We start from the raw sequence: 19,345 nt of genomic DNA on the forward strand, positions 1-19,345 counted from the left end.
GAGCTGTCACGACTGCCAGGGACAGGACAGGAGGGATGGAGCTGTCTGCACAGCCAGGTGCCCCTTGACAGCCCCGTTCACAGCCCTGATCCATTTTCAGTGACGTGCTCCAAGCCAGGGAAACCTGCTCAACTCCACTGGGTCCAAGCAGAGGATGGTGGGAACCTTCAATACAGCAAACAGCAGAGAGATCAACAAATCATAGACGATGCTTTTTATATTGGGAGATCTATGGGAAGGCCCAGCTCTGCAGAATAACTTCCACCCACTCTCCCTCCCTTTGAATTTGTTTCCTGATCTCCCAAAAGATGATTTCTACTGCTGCTGATAAAGAGATGCTCCTTCCACCTTCTCAAACACATCTCTTTCCCCACTGCTCTGCAAAGCCTGGCTGTCCTGCTGTGAGAGGTCATTAAAAAGTTCTGCCAACATCCAAACATCCCCAACTCCTCCCAACCAGGTCTCTGGAACTGGTCTGCTCACAGAAGGCGTCGCCCAACAGAGAGAGTAGAAGTGGGGGCCAACCACGCAATTTGGTTTTGCCCATAAATGTTCCTAGTTACTGTCCTGGAGAGGGGTTTCTGGAAAGCCCAGCCTGCAGGGAGGATCTTCACCAAAGCACCACTACTTTGTTTGACTTGCTGTCTCCGCATGGTAGCAGTTTTGAGACATTTTCCTTGCTCCTTGTTTGAAAGTCCTGTGAAAATCCCTTTCCCAGCCAGTCCCACAAGTTCCCAGTTGCTCTGGGCCCACAGCAGCACCAAAAGAACTACCTCCCTGCTCTGACAAACTGAGCAGTACCTTAATGATGCCTGACAAGGGACTAAGGTAACAGGAGCCAGTAATCTCACCGGGAACCCTTTAGACAGGCATTAATCCTGCTGTCACCGAGCCCCTCAGGAAAACCATTTCACTGACTTGATCTTCTTCAGCTGTTCCTCCCCATAATTTATATGTAGCTAATTGCCACAGTAGTGGCTCCGGATGCGAAGCAGATGCTGCTGAGGAAAAGAGCATGTTGCGTCCTTAAGTGATGGCTCTAATCTCTTTATTTAAAGGCAAGGCTACTTACAGTTGATGGGAGGTTTAGAGCTCTCCCTTTTCTCCTCCCTCTCCCTGCAAAGCCAGCCGGACACTCATTCATATTTTGACACATTAGCAAAAGTGCTCAGCTGTGGCGCTCCTCATTTGCAAGAATGGACAATATTTCTCCACCCAGCCACCCATGAGGTCACAACTGTCCCTGCCACCAGCAAGGAGATACAGACTTATTTACAGCTATCTATAAAATTCCTCCAGGATCTTTGTCTTTAGAATACTACAAAGATTCTCTACTAACAAGTGGAGTGCCAGAGGAACAGAGACAAACGACATGAAAGCGAACTGGTGACTAGAATTAAGTGAGACTGGAGAATGAGTATATGCGGCAGTTATTTCTCTGGAGCAGAGGGAAGGAAGATGCCTCCTTGTCTGTCCTCAAATGACAGCTGGCAAATAAGCCATCACCCCTATCAGCAGATAAGGACCAGAAAGCAGCGGTCAGAAGAGTCACAGGGAGGAACTGGCGGATCCCAAAGAGGAAACCCAGCTGCTTGTTCGAAGACTCCACTGCGACAGTGGCCAGCTGCTGGGATGTTTGCAGATCTAACAAGAAGTTTGCTTTATTTGTTTTTAAAGAAAAGTTTTCTAAGGAACCTCTTAAAAGTTGTCCTGTCAGCAGTTGCTGCTGACCAAACTCATCTATTATACACCATTGACCCTTCTAAATCTCCTCCATTTCCTGCATATACTGTAAAAGCCCAAGATAGCTCTGAGCATTCGGCCATGGAGACGGACATGCTTTGTCTAGAATAACAAGAGGTTGAAGAACAGGGAGAGAGAGATGTTTAGCTACACCCAAGGCAGCGTGGAACAGAGAAAGGCACAATGGAAACAAAGAGAATTTTAATTAAAAAAAGAAAAACCAACCCCACCCACCCCCAGAAACCAAAGTGGTCTCTCCCCCTGCATGTTCCCTCCAACACAAGAGAGTGCAGAGACTTCAAGTGCAAGGGCCAGCACTCCCTTCTGCTCTCCCAGCAGCTCTGCCTTCTTGGAGAGACAAAAATCCCAAACAACAAATTGACAGCCACTGCCCCAAGACCCCATGAAGTGATCCCTGTTTGGCACAATGTTCACGAGATTTTTCTCTCACAATAATGGCGCCTTAGCCAGACCTTGCCCCTTTCTGATCTTCAGTCAGCACGCTCTCCTTTTCCAGCACAGTCTGGCCTGCTACATCACCTCTTTGATCTTCCAGTACATGGGCTGAAATACACTGTCTTCTGACAGGGCTTCAATGCAGCTGATGAGTCCAGTTAAATTAATTCCTCTGGAAGTGGAGCTCCCAGAACCACATGTTCATATCATGGCCTCCATGTGCAGAACCTTCAAGGCCTCTGAAATCTGAGAGCTGGTGTCGATCTGGCCGTACATCCCCACCAGGAAGGCCCTGTGCAGTAACACTGCTGCGTGCTCTGTGAAAGGGAAAGACAGCATGAGGACTGACCCAAGAGCTCCAACATACAAGCACGAACAATCCAGCAACAAACACCAGGATGAACATTCACAGCTGCGCAAGAAATTCTCTCCTTCCATGAGAACATGGCACGATCCACCCTCTAATAGCTCCGTGGGTATGTGATCACGTGAGGGATCACGAGAAAATCCCAAGGAGCGAATCTACTTCAAGGAAGCCTCCCTATGACAAATCTCCCCTGTGACACTCAGACCAAAGCTACTATTGATGTAGATCACCTGCGTGTTTGATGGCCTGGTCTAGGCAACACTGACCCTTGGCAGCTTCCCAGGGAGGCTGCTCCCAGCACAGGAGCCCAGCTTTGACCTTTGTGAGGCCAAGCATGCACCAAAGGTGGCAGATATTAACTTACCTTGGCAAAGGAGGGTGTATTCAGGCAGGTTCCTCAGTGCTGTCTGCACCACCTCAAAGTCTCGGCTGCCAAGGCAGTACATGAAGGTGGGAAGGAAGTCTGCAGCAATGCTGGGAGTAAAACATGATAGTGTCAGTACAGTCCAGATCACCATCAACAGGCATGCAAGATGGTCAGCCAGTGCCCATCAGTGACTTGGGATAGACTAAGTTCCAGCGGTCCTCACCTGGGGTTGTTCTGAATGGAGCGCAAAGCCAGGCTAAAGGCCAGATTTCGGCACGACTCCTCTGATGAACTCATCAGCTTCTGTAGGTTTGTCTGAAAGAAGATGCATAAATTAGGATCACAGGGCCATCCAGGGAGCGCAAACTCCTCAGACTTGCGTTACTACCCCTCCAGCACCAATCCAGCCCAAGACACATCCAGCAGGTACTGGTTGAGCCAAGAAATCCCTCTCTGTAAGAAGGATTATCCTGGTTTTGAATACTTCAAAGTACCCTTCTGTAATCTTATTCCAGTGGGACAGCTGAGTTTTCCCTAGGCTCCAGTGTTTTCGACAGAGCTGTTCTGCTCTCTCCTTGCCCCAATACTGGGAAGAGGACAGAGGGTTAATTCTTCCTCTGACATAAAGAGAAGTGGATGATGGCAGACCCAGGATGCAATGGAGAGAAGATAGTAGGGAAGTAAATACCGCCTGCTGTCAGAAGGTCTAACTGAAGATAAATTTCTCCTAAGATGCTGCAACAACCACCCAAAAAGCAGAGGAAGGGTAGTACTTAAGCTGGCTGTGCAACACAGACTCTGGTGAAAAGAATCTTTTCCTTCCAGTGGCAGTCTGAGACACTAATACTCACAGCGAAAAAGGAGAGAATTTCTGGCCTCCGTCTGGACATCTCATCAATGTCTGTCAGCACCTCCAGGATGTCTGGTGGAAGACACAGATTGAAAGGGGTGACTGAAATTCACTGATCCAGCAAAGGATCTTTTTCTTTTTGCCTACAGAACAATCTCCCAAGCAGTCAGGTCTTCCCACCTGCACACAGAGCTAGAGTAATAAAGGCATTCCTCAAAAAGGAAGAGAACAGGTAGGTGATGTGCTAGATCAGCACATCCCAACCTGCCCAGGCAGAAGCCACCAGCACTGTCATGCCTCAGACAGGAGAAGGAGTGGAGTGGGGTGTGAGGTTTCAATGCCAGAACATCTTCTGTAACTGAAAGATCTTCACAGAAAGCCTCTTATTAAAAAGAGTGTCCAGGCAGGATTTCTTCCCCCTGTTTCTAGCGTGGAAGGAAAACTGTCATCCCCGAACCACAACTTAGGTCTGGACACCTGTGATTTCAGAAGACCTTTGGAGAAGAAGCATGTTGTTCCCATATGCCAGATTAACACAATTTTCTTCCATGAAGGCCATTTGGGGATTTCTGACAAAATCCTGCTTTTCATCAGTTTGGTATTTTTATATAATTTAAAAAATGGCACTCCTATCAGCACTCCAGACCTGGCTCAACATGAACAGCAGCGCTCCTTGAATTACTCATACTATCTCCCAGAGCACTTACAAGATCTTTGAACAGCCCCAAAGCAGAGGCAGTTGCAGCACTGTAGAACTAAGTAATAACAGCATCATAGGAAGCCTCTGTCACAGAATCACAGAAGATTAGGGACAAGTTCATCCAAAACAAAGCCACATCCTAACTGCTGGAGACTTCGAAACACAAGACTGAAACAGGAAACTAGCCTGTAGCTGACAGATAAGCAACACAGCTGGCATCTGTCTGCATTTGCCCTGTGTCTTTGTACTACTCTGCAGTTCCTCACTTACCCTCAACCGTCTGGCCTCTAGAGAGCCTCTTCATATATGGGGCCATTTCAGCTGGCGTGAGAGGAGTGAAGAGAGACACGCTCACAAGGGGGAGAGAGCCAGCTGCTGCTTCATCTGTGGAGGAGAGAGAGAGAGAGAACAGGTGACTCCTGACTATGTACTTTTAACAGGGAGACAGGTCCAGTATTTGCTACCAGTATAGTGGTGTATCATGAGCCAACCAGCAATACTGCAATACAATTCCTGGCTCTCAAACTGTCTCTAGCCTCACTGCACCTTCTGGTACCCCTCAGCTGATGCAAAGAGAAGAAACCTTCTTGAGCTGTGCAAGCTTTCCCATGCAAGTTGTAAAGAAAACAGTGGAGAAGTGGATGCACCCTTAGGGTCTCTTGACAGGTCAATCCTTAAGTGTGGCTGAGGAAGGCAAAATCCACAACAGTGAAACTCGCCCATGTTAAAAACTGTTTTTCTGCTGCAGTAGTGATATCACTGAGAGGAAAACAAATTAACCCATCCCAGATATTGGTTCCAAATTGCTGAGTATACAAGTGCCATTCTCCACTCTAAATACCCTTTCACAGGACTGTTACGAGAAGTACGAGCACAGCATACAGCCCATAAAAGCATCTGTGCTCCAAAACATATTGCAGGTTCACCAGCTGGGATAACTCTTCCCCCCACGCAGACTCACCATCCTTCTCTTCATCAGAGCCCCTGTCCAAGATGCCACTCTTACTAGGCAGACTCAGCCCAGCCAGGAGGGACTTCAGCATGGCCAGGTCACTGTTGTCTGATGATAGGTCACTGTGGGAAGAGATGGCATGTTTAGCTGTCAATAGCAATAAGGTCATGAGGACAAGTAACAGCATATATATGTACACTAAAAAAAAATAGCTTCTCGGAAGCAGAAACAAGATTTTTCCTTTCATCGTAACTGTAACTCAAATGCATTTTCCCCCATGGCTGCAGGTCAAACCCTGCAGCCATCACTCAGGGAAAAGACTCTCCTGCTGGCCCTCTGGAAATGACTGCAGGGCACTACAATGCCTCAGTAGAACATGTAGGCCATTATGTGAGTTGAAATCATCATCTGACTTCCTTGGGATCAGTTTTTACTTACAACAAGGGATATGCTGCTCATCTCAATAGAGACTTAAGGGAGCTAAGTGTGAAAAAGTGCCATATTAATAGCTATTTTGTCACATCCTCTTGCTGTCTTCTGTCTGACTGCGCAAGCTTTGCACGAGCTAACCATGGGCTTTTCAGTAAGGAAGCTTACTGGAGTGGATCCGAGTGCTTCTGCAAGAAGGAGACAGCTGCCTGGGCATTGCACGTGATGTACTTGTGGATAAACTGAACAAACTTGCTGATGAAGGCAGCCAGGTGCCGTGAGGATTTTCTGTAGTTCTGAAAAAGGATCAAGAAGATGAGAGTTAACAAAAAAAGCAGTGGTGCACTGCTCCATCCTGCACCTCTGGGGACCAGGGAGTAGCCTCTTGATCTCCTGCCTCCTCTTTAAGCTCTCCAATGTACTTGATACACTTTTTTGTTCTTAGGTATATGAAGGTTTTTCTTTCAAATGGGAGAAAGCTGGGCTGGCCCTGCGTTATGAGCTTCTCCATCTAGTGGCTAGCAGCCCGCGCATGGAGGGGGAGCAGAGACTTTCCTACCAGCAGCAGACGGATGAAGGATAGGAGACAGTCCCATAGTGCCACCTGGTGCTCGTTCTGGAAGACCTGTGGCTGGAGCAGCTCCAGGATCCCCAGGACGTGGATGAAGAAGGTCAAGTGGTTCTGCTGCCTGAACTCCTGGAAATTGAGGTGAACACGGCCGTGCAGCAGTGCTGCTATCATTGGCAAGTGCCTGAAACGCCAAACAGAAGAAAAGCCAGATCTAGCCTCTTCCTAGAAAATTACATGTTGTTACACCTCAGTTCCTGAAAGGAAGCGTCCCTTATCCTCTCCCAGGGCTCTGGATTTGATCTCTGTATCCATAGAATCAGCAAGCCCCATTTCCCACCCATATTCTGTTCTCTAGTCTCCAGCTCCAAAAGGACTGTTTCCAGACAGACAAGGAGCCAAATGAGGTGCTGCCTCATTAGAAGAAATATGACTTTGCTGCCCTTTCTCTTGACTTTTGTACATGAATGTGGATTCTGTCACAATCGTCACGATTGCTGCAAGTTTGTTGCCCTTCTAGGACAAGGGTGGATGCTTTTCAATGAAGGTCAGCCACACAGAGGGTGAAAGGGGAGAGTGGTACCTAAGAAGTAGGATGGGATGAGCCACAGCTAGCTTCCTGCAAGCCATATTGGCATCCCACACACGGCTTTCTGATGACTTGGAGTCACTGGTGTCTGCGAGGAGGTTAATGAATCTGTGAACCAGGGCATCGAGCTAGAAGAAAAGTAATGAGTAAACAGTTAAGAAGTTTAAAGCACAATCAAGCCCCTGGCTCTTCAGCAGTGTTTCCTAATTCCTTTCCAGCTACAGAGGGGGTTAACAGAAATTATTTTCAGGTGGAATCTGCGAGCAGATGCAACATTCCAGCTGGCACAGGATCTGAAGTCCACAGTCGCTACAGACATCAAAGCAGGATCAGACGCCTGCCCACTTGTGCTTTACAGAAGCCTTTGGCACACACGAGCTTCTGGAGCTTATACTATTTTATAGAAGGACGCTGGAAAATAAACCATACCTGAACTCTCTGCTCCTGAATGCAGGCAGGGAAGGGGCAACAGAAGAGCGAGGTAAAGAAACCAAAGTGACCCAGGATGCTTTTGCCAGTCCTCTCCTTTTAGACTTGTCATCAAGGTAGCATCCACTCTGGGTGCACAACTGGAAAGGGGCTTTCCTATGCCTCTAATTTTACCTTGCAAGTGCTGCTGTCTCTGGCTCCTTCACTGGTGAGAAGCATCTCAGGCATAGGCACAAGGAGCTCGGGCAGTTGAAGGTATATCTGAAGCAGAAGGTCCTGGCAGCATTTTCCCACAGAGCTAAAGGGAAAAGGGAGAGGTCAGCCACTGGTTACTATGTTAGTTCAATCAGCAAACATACCAGGCCCATCAGATTAGTAACAGCCTTCCTGTGTACGGCAAACAGACCATGTAAAAGAGCAGCAGTGTTTTTTCAGTCTTTGCTTCTTTTGAACTACTCAAATCATTCACAATCTACAGAGATCTATCCACAGTCTATGAGGATCCATCACTGGGCCACCTGGAGTTAGAAAACTGCAGTTACGAAGGGGCACAGGACAAGAAAGCTCTGCTTACATCTCCAGTGAAGAGTTCTTGCACATGGTACTCATGGTCATCCCCATCCCAATTGGAAGAGCAGTCAGAAGCACAACTATTCAGACTAGCCAGCCTGTTCTCTACACACCTGCCCTCCATAGATCCTTGGCATAGTCTGCACTGGGAGGCAGTACAGTGCAATGGCAACTGAGATTACTCAGTATCTTTTCTAACACCACCATAAGCAAGGTTAGGATTAGGTCAGTTTGTTTCACTGCCACAAATACACTATTTTCCTGTTCTTCCCACACTGCTAACATAGCTGTTAGGAAACAGTCTAGTCTCCATTCAGCTTTGAGAGCAATCGTAATGGGCAGAAGCAGGATGCATTATGAGCAGTGATTCAAGGGATGAGTAGACAAGAAATCCCACATTATGAACTGGTAATTAAAAATAACCATTGACTTAAAAAAACGCCAAACAAACATAAAACCAACCAACCAACCAAAAAACCCACAAAAAACATGGCAAGCATTTTGTTCTGAAGTCCTAAAAGCAAAAGGGCCTTGAAATGTAACTTTAAAAGTCACCTTCCTGGTCCAAGTACCACTTAAAATGAGAAGTAACTACAATTAGAGTAGACAGTGCTCCCCATTTGCAACCCCACCTGCTTCCCCACTGCTGGATACAGCTGGTCAGATACTCCGTTACTTTTTTGATGCTCTCAAGGTCCCCATGAGAACAACTGAGCAACAAAGGCAGTCGAGACTGGATCAGCGTGCAGGAGGCCTCTTCTGTGTTCTGGTATCTGGTTTCTGCTTCAGCCAGGATCAGCTCCACCATGCTGATCAATTCTGATGCCTTTAGGTGGAGCACAAATTCCTCACGGCGCTTCTGTAATGCAAGAGAACACCCAAAATTAATCCAAACTGAATCCCTAGATCCTTAGTTCCTCCTAGTCACACTTTCCCCAACTGGAATAGAACATCTCTTAGGACTAAAGAACAGCCCCATATCTAGAGCTCTGAAAGCATGCATCACAGCCCCAAATGAAATCTCTTTACCCCTCTTCTACTTCTGAACTCATTTACTTCCAACTCAGCACGTGCAATGGGACAGAAACCGTAACTCAGTCACCAAAACAAAGAAATTCCTCTGTGGAGAAGAGATGCAACCCCCTTTTCTCAGTGAAATGGGAATTATCCCACACTGGGTTTTAGCTTGCTCACCACCGTAGCCCTGTGCCTAGATGTTTAATGGATATTGTGGCAACTGCTGCAGGAGCTGCAGAGGAAATGCCAAGTGGATAAACTTACGTGTGTTCACATCAGCTTTTTGGACTCAAAATTGCCACTGTAATATGTAACACAGCAGAGCAGCTAAGTAACCAGCTGAGGTACAGGCAGCAAACTTGGCATCCTGCACCTGTATCACTCCAGCCACCTCTTGGGCTGTGGAAAAATCAGGCATTGTGAAAGCATTGCCTCTCACTCCATCCAGAGAGGTATCCTGGAAGAACTGAACCACTACCTGAGGAGTTCTTTGGTCCCTTCCCTGCCAGATCCGAGGAATGTGAATACAGGCCCACAAGAAATCCAAGGATGCAGTTGGGTCAAACCTGCCAGAAGACAAAAGAAGACAGATTTGCAACTAGAGTCACTGCAGCCCTCGAGCAGCACACAAACACATGGTAATGTCTCTAAACATCATGAGTACTGTGAAGAAAGAAACATCTGCAAATGTAAAAATAGGATCCATTAAGTTCCAAGAAGGGGTTTGGTTCTCTTCCCAGATTATGACTAAATATTTGTTGCAATGAGCACAGCACAGGGTATGGAGCCGAACAAATAGCATTCAGCAAGAGTGTAGCAGCAACAAGGAGTCTTGCACCACAAGGCCAGAAGTTGGTCATCAACACAAACAATTGGTACAATCAGACCAGTGATCCTACTGTCCCAGTGTACAGAACATCCTATCCTGGCTGTTATCCTGGATTGCAGAAATTAATGAAATTGTTAGTGAGCAAGAGACCAATAATAAAATAATAAGCAAACTGAAATACTGCCAGCTTTAGAAGTATTGCTAGTTTAGTCATGTCCTGAATTACTACTATCAGGTGTTAGCATTTCCTGGTCCATAAGCGTAACAAGTTTAAGCAAGATACTACTACAGTGGCACTTCAGTATTTGAGAGCAATGTATAGAAGCTGAGAGCTAGGCCTGCTCCAGAGATCAGAACTGGGAGCCTGATGCCAGGAAGGGGGTTAGAGAAAGACTGGTAATGAAGTTTAGTACAACCAAAAGATCCATCACAGCCTGCCCAGGTACAGAGACTGCCGTCAGTTTGCTCAACAAGCCATCTTTCAAACCCCATGTTCATAAAGATTATCAACAAGGGCAATGCTAGATGGATTACTCAGTGATTAGCACTTCCTGTTTAGAACACAGCCAAGTCTTTATGTGCTGCTTCCATCAAACAGCAGGAAATATTTATATCAAGGTACACAAATCAGCATGACTGAAATCAGCATCCTTCTTACAAAGCCTGGTTTTGGCTGGGTTACATCTCCTGGCAGATGCGCTGTGGAACATGGCAGCTCTTGTTCTCAGCTTCTGTTTGTTCTCTCTCAGACACAATGAGTCGCCCAACTGAAAATGCCCCAAAAAAGAAGACTCACCTTTGCTCTCGGTTTCTGCAAAGCAGAAGCCTGATGCACTGGTGCAGCGTGGTCCAGCTGGACTGGTGAGTGAGCAGAGCCAAGAGATAAGGGTGGAAGGAGGGCACCTGGGACCCTGCCTGAAAGGACCAAACAAGGAAGAGATGTAATAAACAGATCCTTGCTGCGAGGTGGATATAGGAGATACTATGTATATTACAGAAGGATGACAATCCAGGCAAGTAGACAGCACAGAACACAACACGTGGATTTAGGATTTGAACTGCAGTACTTTCTAACAGAACATGGCATCAGCCATGAAATTCAGTTTTAGTCTGAGCTTCAGCATAGTACTTCTGGCAAGCTATGTATCTGTCTGCAAAAATACCAATGAAAACACAGCTGGCTGAGCTGTTATGGGACTATGTTGTGTCTGTAATGCACTTCAAAGTCCTGAAAAGAACACAGCTGAGGAAATACAAAGATAAGATGAAACATAAGCCTTGCACTGAGAAGGATGCACCAGAATCCCCCTCCTAGTCAGCCTGTACTGCTTTGGAACTGGTATAGCAACATGTGGCAAAACATAAAACTACCCCTTGCCCTGTTTCCAGGTGCAGGTCAGTACCCCAGGAAGGTGGTTTCAGCACAGTAGTCCCTCTATCCGACAACTCTTACTTTGTTCCAGGAGAACAGTAGCTTCTGCTGGAGATCAGGGCAGCTGCTGATCACCTCTGGGTCCAACATCTCCAGCCAGTCATTAAGAAGACCAGAGGACGGCCCTAGCCAAGCTGCTTCAGTACTGAGGAGAAAACAAAGCCAGTATGAGTGGTGATGTCATGAACCCAGGCCTACCAGTGAATTCCCATCATTGCGTAGGCTCACCTGCAACTGTCCAGCTCCTTCTTCACTGGTGTTTCTTCTTTGTCCTGGAGCAACAAGGAGCTCACCACAGCAATTGGTTTCATGGCAGGAAACCTGGCAGTTGTCTCAACAGTAGCTGAGAAGAGGACAGTCAGGAGTTCCTCCAAGTACGGAGACTGAGTTTCAATCAGACCTTGAAGGACTAGCAGAGGGAGAAAGATGTCACTCTAACTTCAGGATGTGGTGAAAGCTATGGAACCTTGTAAGAATATCATGAAGGCAACCAGTCCGGCATTCCTGACAGCCTGGGTCAATAAGGAAGAGGGAAGTTGTTTTTAGCTGGGATAGTAGGCTTCTATTTCTCATTTTGTTAGTGGAAACCAACAGTTCGCCGAGAGACTTAATCCCAGCCCCAGATCACAGTTTATAAACCCACATACCAGTGCAGGGAAGAAGTTGATACTAGATGGGACCAAGTTTAGATCAGTTCATATTTTCTGATCCAGGCAGAAGGCAGCTTCCCACAGCCTGCACACTAGGCACTCCCTTGCTGGGCTGGCAGTTCAACTGCTGCTGCAACAGGGAAGGAGAGCAGAAGGACAGCCATACCTTTGCTGATGAGCTCCGGCTCCACGTTACACTTCTCTCCTGATTTCAGGGTTGCAATGATGGCACGTACTGTGGAGCTGATCAAGTCAGGGTCACGACGGAAAGTCAGAGCTTCTGTGAGGTGCAAGAAGCCACCTCGAACTGCAAAGAAATCACAGCGTTGGCATCACAGGGCCAAGCCAGCCCCCACATCAGGCTTCCCTTCTACAGAAGCCCCATGTGGCTCCAGAGCACAACTACTCAAACATACAAACATACTACACTCTACTGCCATTTTACTCCCACCGAAACCCTTGACAGCTCTTCTGCATGTTACAGGGACATGTGGCTAAGAGAAAACTCTATAACCACAAACCCATTTCACGCCTAAGCACTTGGTTACAGACTCCTCCTGCCAACAGGTGGAAGATGATAAACAGCTCTACAAGTCATGATGTGACCTTGTTCCAGAGGCATTCTTGCATGCTCATCTTTCAGGACTACAGCTAGCACAGAATCCCTGGCCTGAGCAATTAGAAGTTTTCCCTGAAAGATCTGCTGTGCTTGGTGAGATGCTACCAGGTGTCTACTGCAAACCCCCAGAGCTAAATTGCTTGTCTGCATCCTCATGGAGTTTATATAGCACAGTACAAAACCTCTCTTTGCTACTCCTAAACACACCTCTCCAAAAGGCAGCCCACCCACTTTCTGCTCTGGGTGCAGTTTTGTTTCTGTCCCTTTCTTGTCCCACTCTGAGTCCCATAAGTTGCACAATACCAGTACCATCACTGATCCTGTGCCTTGAGGAGTACTGCACAGCAAAGGCCTTCAGCTGAGCACGCAGAGGACCATCTTCCACTGCAGGGTTCTCCAACCACTGCAGCATCTGCATGAGGACTTTGAAGAAGAGCGAGGAGAAGGCAGTGTCTTGTGGCATGCAGCGCTGGAGAGAACAGCAAAAAGAGACTTGCTTATACACACTTCAAGAATACAACAAAGATAGCAGGAAAGATGCAGATAGTGGCACGTACTGCCAGGAATACATAGTGCACACCTAATCTGTTGGACCGTAGCTCACCCAAATCAAGGCAGCAGCTTCTAGTATACAAATGCAAGGCAGAAGACTCAGTCACACACACAAAATACCTCTCCCAGCATAACTAGGGGTAACTTTGTGCCTTCTTTCATCATGATGAAAGGAATGAGATATTTCATTGAATAACTTGCAGCCTGCTCTGAAGATTTCTTTAAGGAATTACAGACTTCAGCGCTCAAGTTGTCTGCAAATATCCTGGCTTGCAAGACATGACCATGCTACAAAACAGCACAGACTAGAAATCACAAAACCAACAGAGACCCCCAGCCGCAAAGCCACCGCGTTACTGCACAGTTACAAGACGAGGTAGGGTATACCTAACCCTGGATGTAAGCCCCAATTCTCAGCAGTGCTAGGCTAATGTGGCCAGCCTGCATCCAGGCCAGCCTACGTCCAGGCAACTTGAGTCCCTCTGTATCATGCTCCCCAGGCTCCATTTCCAGCATTACACAGGTAGACGGTCTGCACACATCAGAGCAGATGCACTGCAGACTTTCTGTTTCCTCCTTACCCCTTTTTGTTAAATGCTACAAAGATTCTCATCTTGAACTGCTCACCTGATACTGGTACAACTGACGCATCAGTGGGCAGGAGATGAAGTGGGTGCGATGCATTGCCATCACCAACGCACCACTGTGTGGCGAGTTCATCAGTGCAGCTACTGCCTGGAGAAGTCGTGCCGTGATCCCGGTCACCTGTGTGTTCCCCTGGCGGATGCGAGCCAGCTCCTGCCCCAGGGCCTGCTGTAACGCCAGGGCAAGTGGGCGCAGGTTTGAGTTCTGCCATCGTGGGTCTGGATTTAGTGGGAAAAGCTGGTAGGATACAGAAGGAAATATGTTTATGAGAGCAAACGAAAGGACTTGCTATACAATAAACATCCTGAGGCAGGGGACTGATTTACCTTGTACAATCATACTGATTGTAGGCTAACTGGAACCTTCTCATAGAGCTTTTTCAATATTTTAGCGCCTGGCAGCATCTATGACACCCCAACGTGACTATCAATATTGACACCGTGGGGGAATCACCGTATTACCAAAACACAGGCAACCAACTTGGCCAATTAATTCCCTGTAGGCTCCTTCTGGATCAATGGAGAGAGGGAGGCTCTGCAAGCAGACAAGCCAGAGTACAAATGCTGTTTACACACAGCTTTGCCACCAAGGCCCTGCGAGCATTTCACAAATCCTCCATCCGCTGCTGAGAGGAAAGGCACTATACACAGAACAAACAAGGTGCAGAGACAGTAACATGCTATTAGGCACTGACAGTATTAGGCATGATCAAAAGCCTCATCATGTTCAAACTACAAGAAAAAAATCCTTCCAATGTCAATTCCACCAGGCTGTAATGGCACGGCCTCATTGCCTCAAACGTTGCAGGAGGCAGGGGTCAGAAGATGCAAGTACAAGAGAAACTGGTTTTGTAAAGCTTCTGCAGGGAAGTAGCTGATCAGCTAGAGATTATACCAGTACCTGCAGAAAGATGCCTGCTAGATCATCTTCTGGGCCCAGAACCCGGACCTGGCTTAAGGCCCGGATTCGGCTCTGGCCTTGAGAGTTCTCGGGACTAGATTTTGACCTTGCAGTCTCAGCACTGTCTGCAAGAGGAATAAAAGAAACGAAAGAAAAATGCCATTATGGTAGCTAACATCTGGAGTCCTAACACTGGATCACATTCAACTTTACAGTCTCTAACTACCAAGCAATTCAGTAGCTTTTCTCTTGAGGCCAAGCAAAACCTATTTTTCCATATCACTCAGAACAACTCATTGTAGTAAACTCTAGGAATATTGGAATTTCTCCCTTCACCAGGAGCGAAAAACTCTAGCAAGGTGTCTAACTGTTGCTTGCTGATATATTGCAACACAACCCCTTTTGAAGACAGCTCTTCCTGTCCCTCTCAACAGCAACAGAGGAAGGAAGTTTGGAAGACGACTTTGATATTCAGAAGTTTAGGCTATCCCAAGCAGTACCTCGGCGGGCTGGTAAGGATGCAGTGAGCAGGGAGTGGAAAGTCTGGCCTCCTGTCGCTCCTCTCTCATGTTGAACCTCCACAAGGTGAGCCATGTAGTCTGAAAAAGAAGATATGAACACATCATCATCTCTTCCTCTTTAGTAAAGCAGGACAGAAACGGTTGCTGTTTGTACAGCTCCCACAGTGAACGGAATTTGCTGTTCCCATGGACTTTGTAAACATGATGCTTTTAAGCCTTGTTTCTTTTAAAAGTTAGCCTCCAAATTACTTTCTAGACTCTGTACAATCCAATCCAGAAAATCCTTCTCTACTGCAGGAAATACAGCCAAGGGCCATCCAGACAAGCTCTTAGGGAGGTGTCTACAGTGACAACAGGCTGTCAAAGCAGGCTGTGCACAGAGTTTGCTGAACTAGTTTGGATTTTTCCAAGGAAGTCACAGGAGATACTCGTGAAAACTGTTCAAGAAAAAGTAAAATGCGTAGTCAGCCTCATACGAAGCTCTTACTCTTGTCCATGATGTTCTGCTCTAGCGTCTGTGGATCGTGGGATACTGCCTGATCCAGGTACTGCAGAAGTTTGCTCATGCTGGAAACTGGGATTCCAAAGGACTGAACAAAGAGAAGCAGCTGCTGTGGCTCCAGGTCCTGCAGGGCTGAAATACAGAGAGTCCTCAGACCTCTGAATTGCTCAGAGAAGGTCATCTTTATTACCTGATCTTTGTGCTTTTGGCTGGATCAACAGTGACACGTTAATGACAGGGCTGCAGAGAGCCCAAAGCCAGGAGTCTGACAGCTGCCTACTATGTTTTCTTTGCTCTCCAAATCATTGCCTTCTTATTGCATCTTCCAGTTAATTCACTCACTAGCTAATTTGATCTTCTGTTTAATTTGATCAAAACCTCAGAAACCCAATAATTTGTATTAAAAAAATAACTTCCACCCTATCTGTTGATGGCTGCAGGCAGGAATTATTGAATAATTCAATCACTGGCTATAGAGAGCTGTCATTTAATTAGTAAGAAAGAGACGAAAGCTCTGAATACCAAGAAGAAAAAGAGCATTGATGAGCCATGCAAGGACAAAAGTAACTACAGGTATAGCTTACATCCTTCAGACACAGCTCTCCACACTGCAAGCACACCATGTCCTATGGAAGCAGTGCTGTGCCTGTTGTCTGGTGACTGTGTAGCTTAATTCAATCTGAATTGTTGTAACAAAGATGGGACCCAATTCAAAGTCCCCCAATTCCTTTAAAATACACAGAAAGTGCAATAGTTATACAGATTCTCTCCCCTACTTCAAAAGTAATAGTCACTGCCTATAAAAGCCAGCAAGATTCAGCACTTGGATCAGAGTAGGAGGAACTCCTTCCACACTGCAGTAAGGAGCTCTACCAAAGGCGCTGACCTCCTCTTCAGTCTCAGCTTTCACCGGGTTTCTCTCTTAATGCTGTGGGAATTAACCTGTGGGGTCTGATGGTTCACAAGGTTGTATCTGTTCTCAAACCCTTGGTACATGAACTACATACACATCATAGCTGAGTAGGGAATCACCCTGGGACATCCCATAACATTTGCTGCCCAGAACCACCTCATATTCTGTACATCTGTTTGACAGCCCTAAGGGACGTAGAAAAGAATCTATTGTACATTTAGATTGCGATTATCACAAAATCCAGAGACACACTGCTTTCTAAATCCAAGCTCCCTCCTCAGCTGCAGCGTCTGCAGTGACTGATGGCCCCACCCAAAGGCATCGAGGTAGGATGGCGGGGCACAGAGAGGACCAGAACAGGTAAGCCTCTCCCTTTCCTTTTAGGAGGGTCTGAAACACCAAAAAACACCCCACAGGCTCACCTGCATCCACAAGACGCGGGACCTCAGAGCGGATCATACGCAGCTTTAGCCAGTCCGGGAGCAGCAGAGCCTCCTCTGAGGTGTCAACCAGAAAAGCAGTAGGAAGGGGTTTTTTCTCTGGGAACCATATATCCAGTAGAGTACAAAAATCACCATCCCCTGCTTAAGAGTGGATACAAAGTTATCTCCCATGTTCATAAGCACTTACAACACCCTACCCTTTTCTATACAAATCAATACACCAGAACACTTTCCTATTCAAAGGTCAGAAACAACTTGGAAATAAACACTATCAAGTGGAAATGTGAACTACATATCTGAGTGCCCAGTTCTCACACTACAGTAAGTCTCTGAGTCCTTCTTGTTTAGCAGGGAGGGACAGACCATCATTTTAATACTTCCTGCTGCCTGCAGAAGGCAAAAAAATAAGCCTGCAAATCCTTCACTCTGTGCAGCAATATTCTGATAGATCTTACAGCTACAAACAAATATTGCAAGGGACAAGTCTGTGAGTAGAAGGATTAACACCAGCCTGACCTGTTAGGAGACAGCAGACAGAGAAAAGGCTCTCTGTATTGTCCATGACGCCTTGAATAAATCTGAGCACACTTCACTAACCTTGAGGTGGTCCCAGTGTCAGGAGAATAACCATGGCATGAACCACAAGGATGTGCATAGTGGCTGTTTCCCCACTAGTCCAACGAAGGAACACCTGATCCTGGGACTCTGACTGGAAAAAGGCAGAAAAAAAAAAAAAACAGGATGAACAAAAGTGGGGAGAGAAAGGAGAACGAGATATGTGAGATGCAGATGATAGGAGAACATGAGAATGGACAAATTTGGTCAGACCAAAGTCCCACCTAGCCCAGTATCTCCAACAGTGGCCACAAAAGATACCCAAGGAAAAGTTAAAAAAGCTTTTTATGTACACATACACTTGGCTCTGATATTATGCCGACCTACGATTATTTTCAGATCAGGGAATTCTTGAACCAGACACGGTTTCTTCATACTCAGTAACCCACAATGGGCTTCTCTTTTGTTAACTTATCCAGTTTCTTCTACCTGCTTAAGAAAGGCAGGGAGGCACTCACCCAGCTGTACACTTCCTCGCCCTCCTTACTCTGGCGCATGCGCTTGATGTAGCGAGAAAAGATGGAGAGAAGAGCAACAAGCACTGCATCTGATTCAGCACAGTACGAGAGCTTAGAGAAGAGGTGAGACATGATGGTAGAGCGTTCCACTATGAGTCGGGCTACATCCTGCAAGGGGAAAATATCCATGAGGTCTTTACTGAACAAAACGGCCAGGTCCTCCTGCTTCATTGCATCACATACTCCAGTTTCCATCATCAGCCCAGTTAACACCACTCTGGAGATCAACATGTAGAGTCGAGAGTAGAACCATCACAACAGGGAAAACGCCAGTGCTTTGCATGCACCTTGTGATACCTTACAGTATCTCCAGTTGTAGCACAGCTGCATTCTGATACATCCCATTACAAAGTGAGCATTTACCTAGCAAAAATCTGCATTTCTCTGAAGAAACAGATCTACTGACGCTTATCATTTAACATTCTCCACGTATCTAAATAGATCTATGCAGGCAGAAAGAACACATGAGCTCTAGATCCATGCATCAATCTCCAAAAGACTGTTATGAAGGATGTCGTTCAATGGACTTAAAAGCAATAAAAAAAGAACCCAGAGATAGAACAATGAAAAAAAAAAATCATTGTATAAAAGCCAAACATAAAAAAAAATATCACCAAAACCTTTTAAAAAAAATTATCAGAAATCCAATTTTGGTTATAGGAGAGTGCGTATCCCACCATTAAGGTTCCTGACTTCCCATTCTCTCCCCTGTTATATGTGACTGCAGGTTTAGCACCTGCCTACTTGTCAAACACTACCAGGTGGTGGGATTTCCTTCAAATCACTACCCACTCTTGCATTCCCCATACCATCTGAGAAGGGCTGCTAGACTGGAACCTATTGCTCTGATATCATTTCATGATATGAAACAGAAGACAAAGATTGCCTTCCAACACATATGCAGAAACGCAAACACACAGTTATCAGATTCACATGCTCCCAGGAACCTCATCGTGCTGGTACAGCAAGTCACATGCCTACCACTATCCTCAGACATGCCAGGTCTCCCCCCTGCCCTGTGCAATCCCTCTGCCCTAGCAACCTGGCGTCTCACCAGAGCGAGGTCATTGTGCTGTCCCTGCTCCTCCACTGGGGCATGCTGGGAAAGGTACACCAGGTAAGCACTGATGGTCTGGGGATCTGTCTCCATGTGGATGGCCTAGAATGAG

General features: G+C 46.5%; 1 protein-coding gene across 3 annotated transcripts in view; it reads right to left on the reverse strand.

Moving 5' to 3' along the window:
• Nucleotides 1–2,013: 2,013 nt before the first annotated feature.
• The window catches only part of INTS1 (integrator complex subunit 1), a 29,424-nt gene continuing 12,092 nt past the window's right edge, over nt 2,014–19,345 (reverse strand). Inside the window, exons 23-47 of one of the 3 annotated variants that reach the window (XM_087734755.1) lie at nt 19,231–19,335; nt 18,117–18,284; nt 17,641–17,752; nt 17,023–17,181; nt 15,673–15,819; nt 15,165–15,263; nt 14,665–14,789; nt 13,747–14,001; nt 12,877–13,036; nt 12,115–12,255; nt 11,527–11,707; nt 11,320–11,443; nt 10,663–10,781; nt 9,516–9,603; nt 8,653–8,879; nt 7,625–7,748; nt 7,016–7,149; nt 6,424–6,616; nt 6,033–6,160; nt 5,445–5,557; nt 4,754–4,867; nt 3,785–3,855; nt 3,157–3,248; nt 2,931–3,040; nt 2,014–2,516 (exon numbers count right to left, since the gene is read on the reverse strand). In XM_087734755.1, coding sequence (XP_087590881.1) covers nt 2,401–2,516; nt 2,931–3,040; nt 3,157–3,248; nt 3,785–3,855; nt 4,754–4,867; nt 5,445–5,557; nt 6,033–6,160; nt 6,424–6,616; nt 7,016–7,149; nt 7,625–7,748; nt 8,653–8,879; nt 9,516–9,603; nt 10,663–10,781; nt 11,320–11,443; nt 11,527–11,707; nt 12,115–12,255; nt 12,877–13,036; nt 13,747–14,001; nt 14,665–14,789; nt 15,165–15,263; nt 15,673–15,819; nt 17,023–17,181; nt 17,641–17,752; nt 18,117–18,284; nt 19,231–19,335 — 3,405 coding nt within the window. In that variant the 3' untranslated portion in view covers nt 2,014–2,400. Of the gene's footprint in view, nt 2,517–2,930; nt 3,041–3,156; nt 3,249–3,784; nt 3,856–4,753; nt 4,868–5,444; nt 5,558–6,032; nt 6,161–6,423; nt 6,617–7,015; nt 7,150–7,624; nt 7,749–8,652; nt 8,880–9,515; nt 9,604–10,662; nt 10,782–11,319; nt 11,444–11,526; nt 11,708–12,114; nt 12,256–12,876; nt 13,037–13,746; nt 14,002–14,664; nt 14,790–15,164; nt 15,264–15,672; nt 15,820–17,022; nt 17,185–17,640; nt 17,753–18,116; nt 18,285–19,230; nt 19,336–19,345 lie in introns of all 3 variants that reach the window. The other 2 variants (XM_087734754.1, XM_087734756.1) reach the window with 2 other exon arrangements.

This window comes from Nipponia nippon, unplaced genomic scaffold, assembly GCF_047370975.1.
Source record: "Nipponia nippon isolate SJK-2023a ecotype South Korea unplaced genomic scaffold, ASM4737097v1 scaffold_5, whole genome shotgun sequence".
In the NCBI taxonomy this organism is placed as follows: domain Eukaryota; kingdom Metazoa; phylum Chordata; class Aves; order Pelecaniformes; family Threskiornithidae; genus Nipponia; species Nipponia nippon.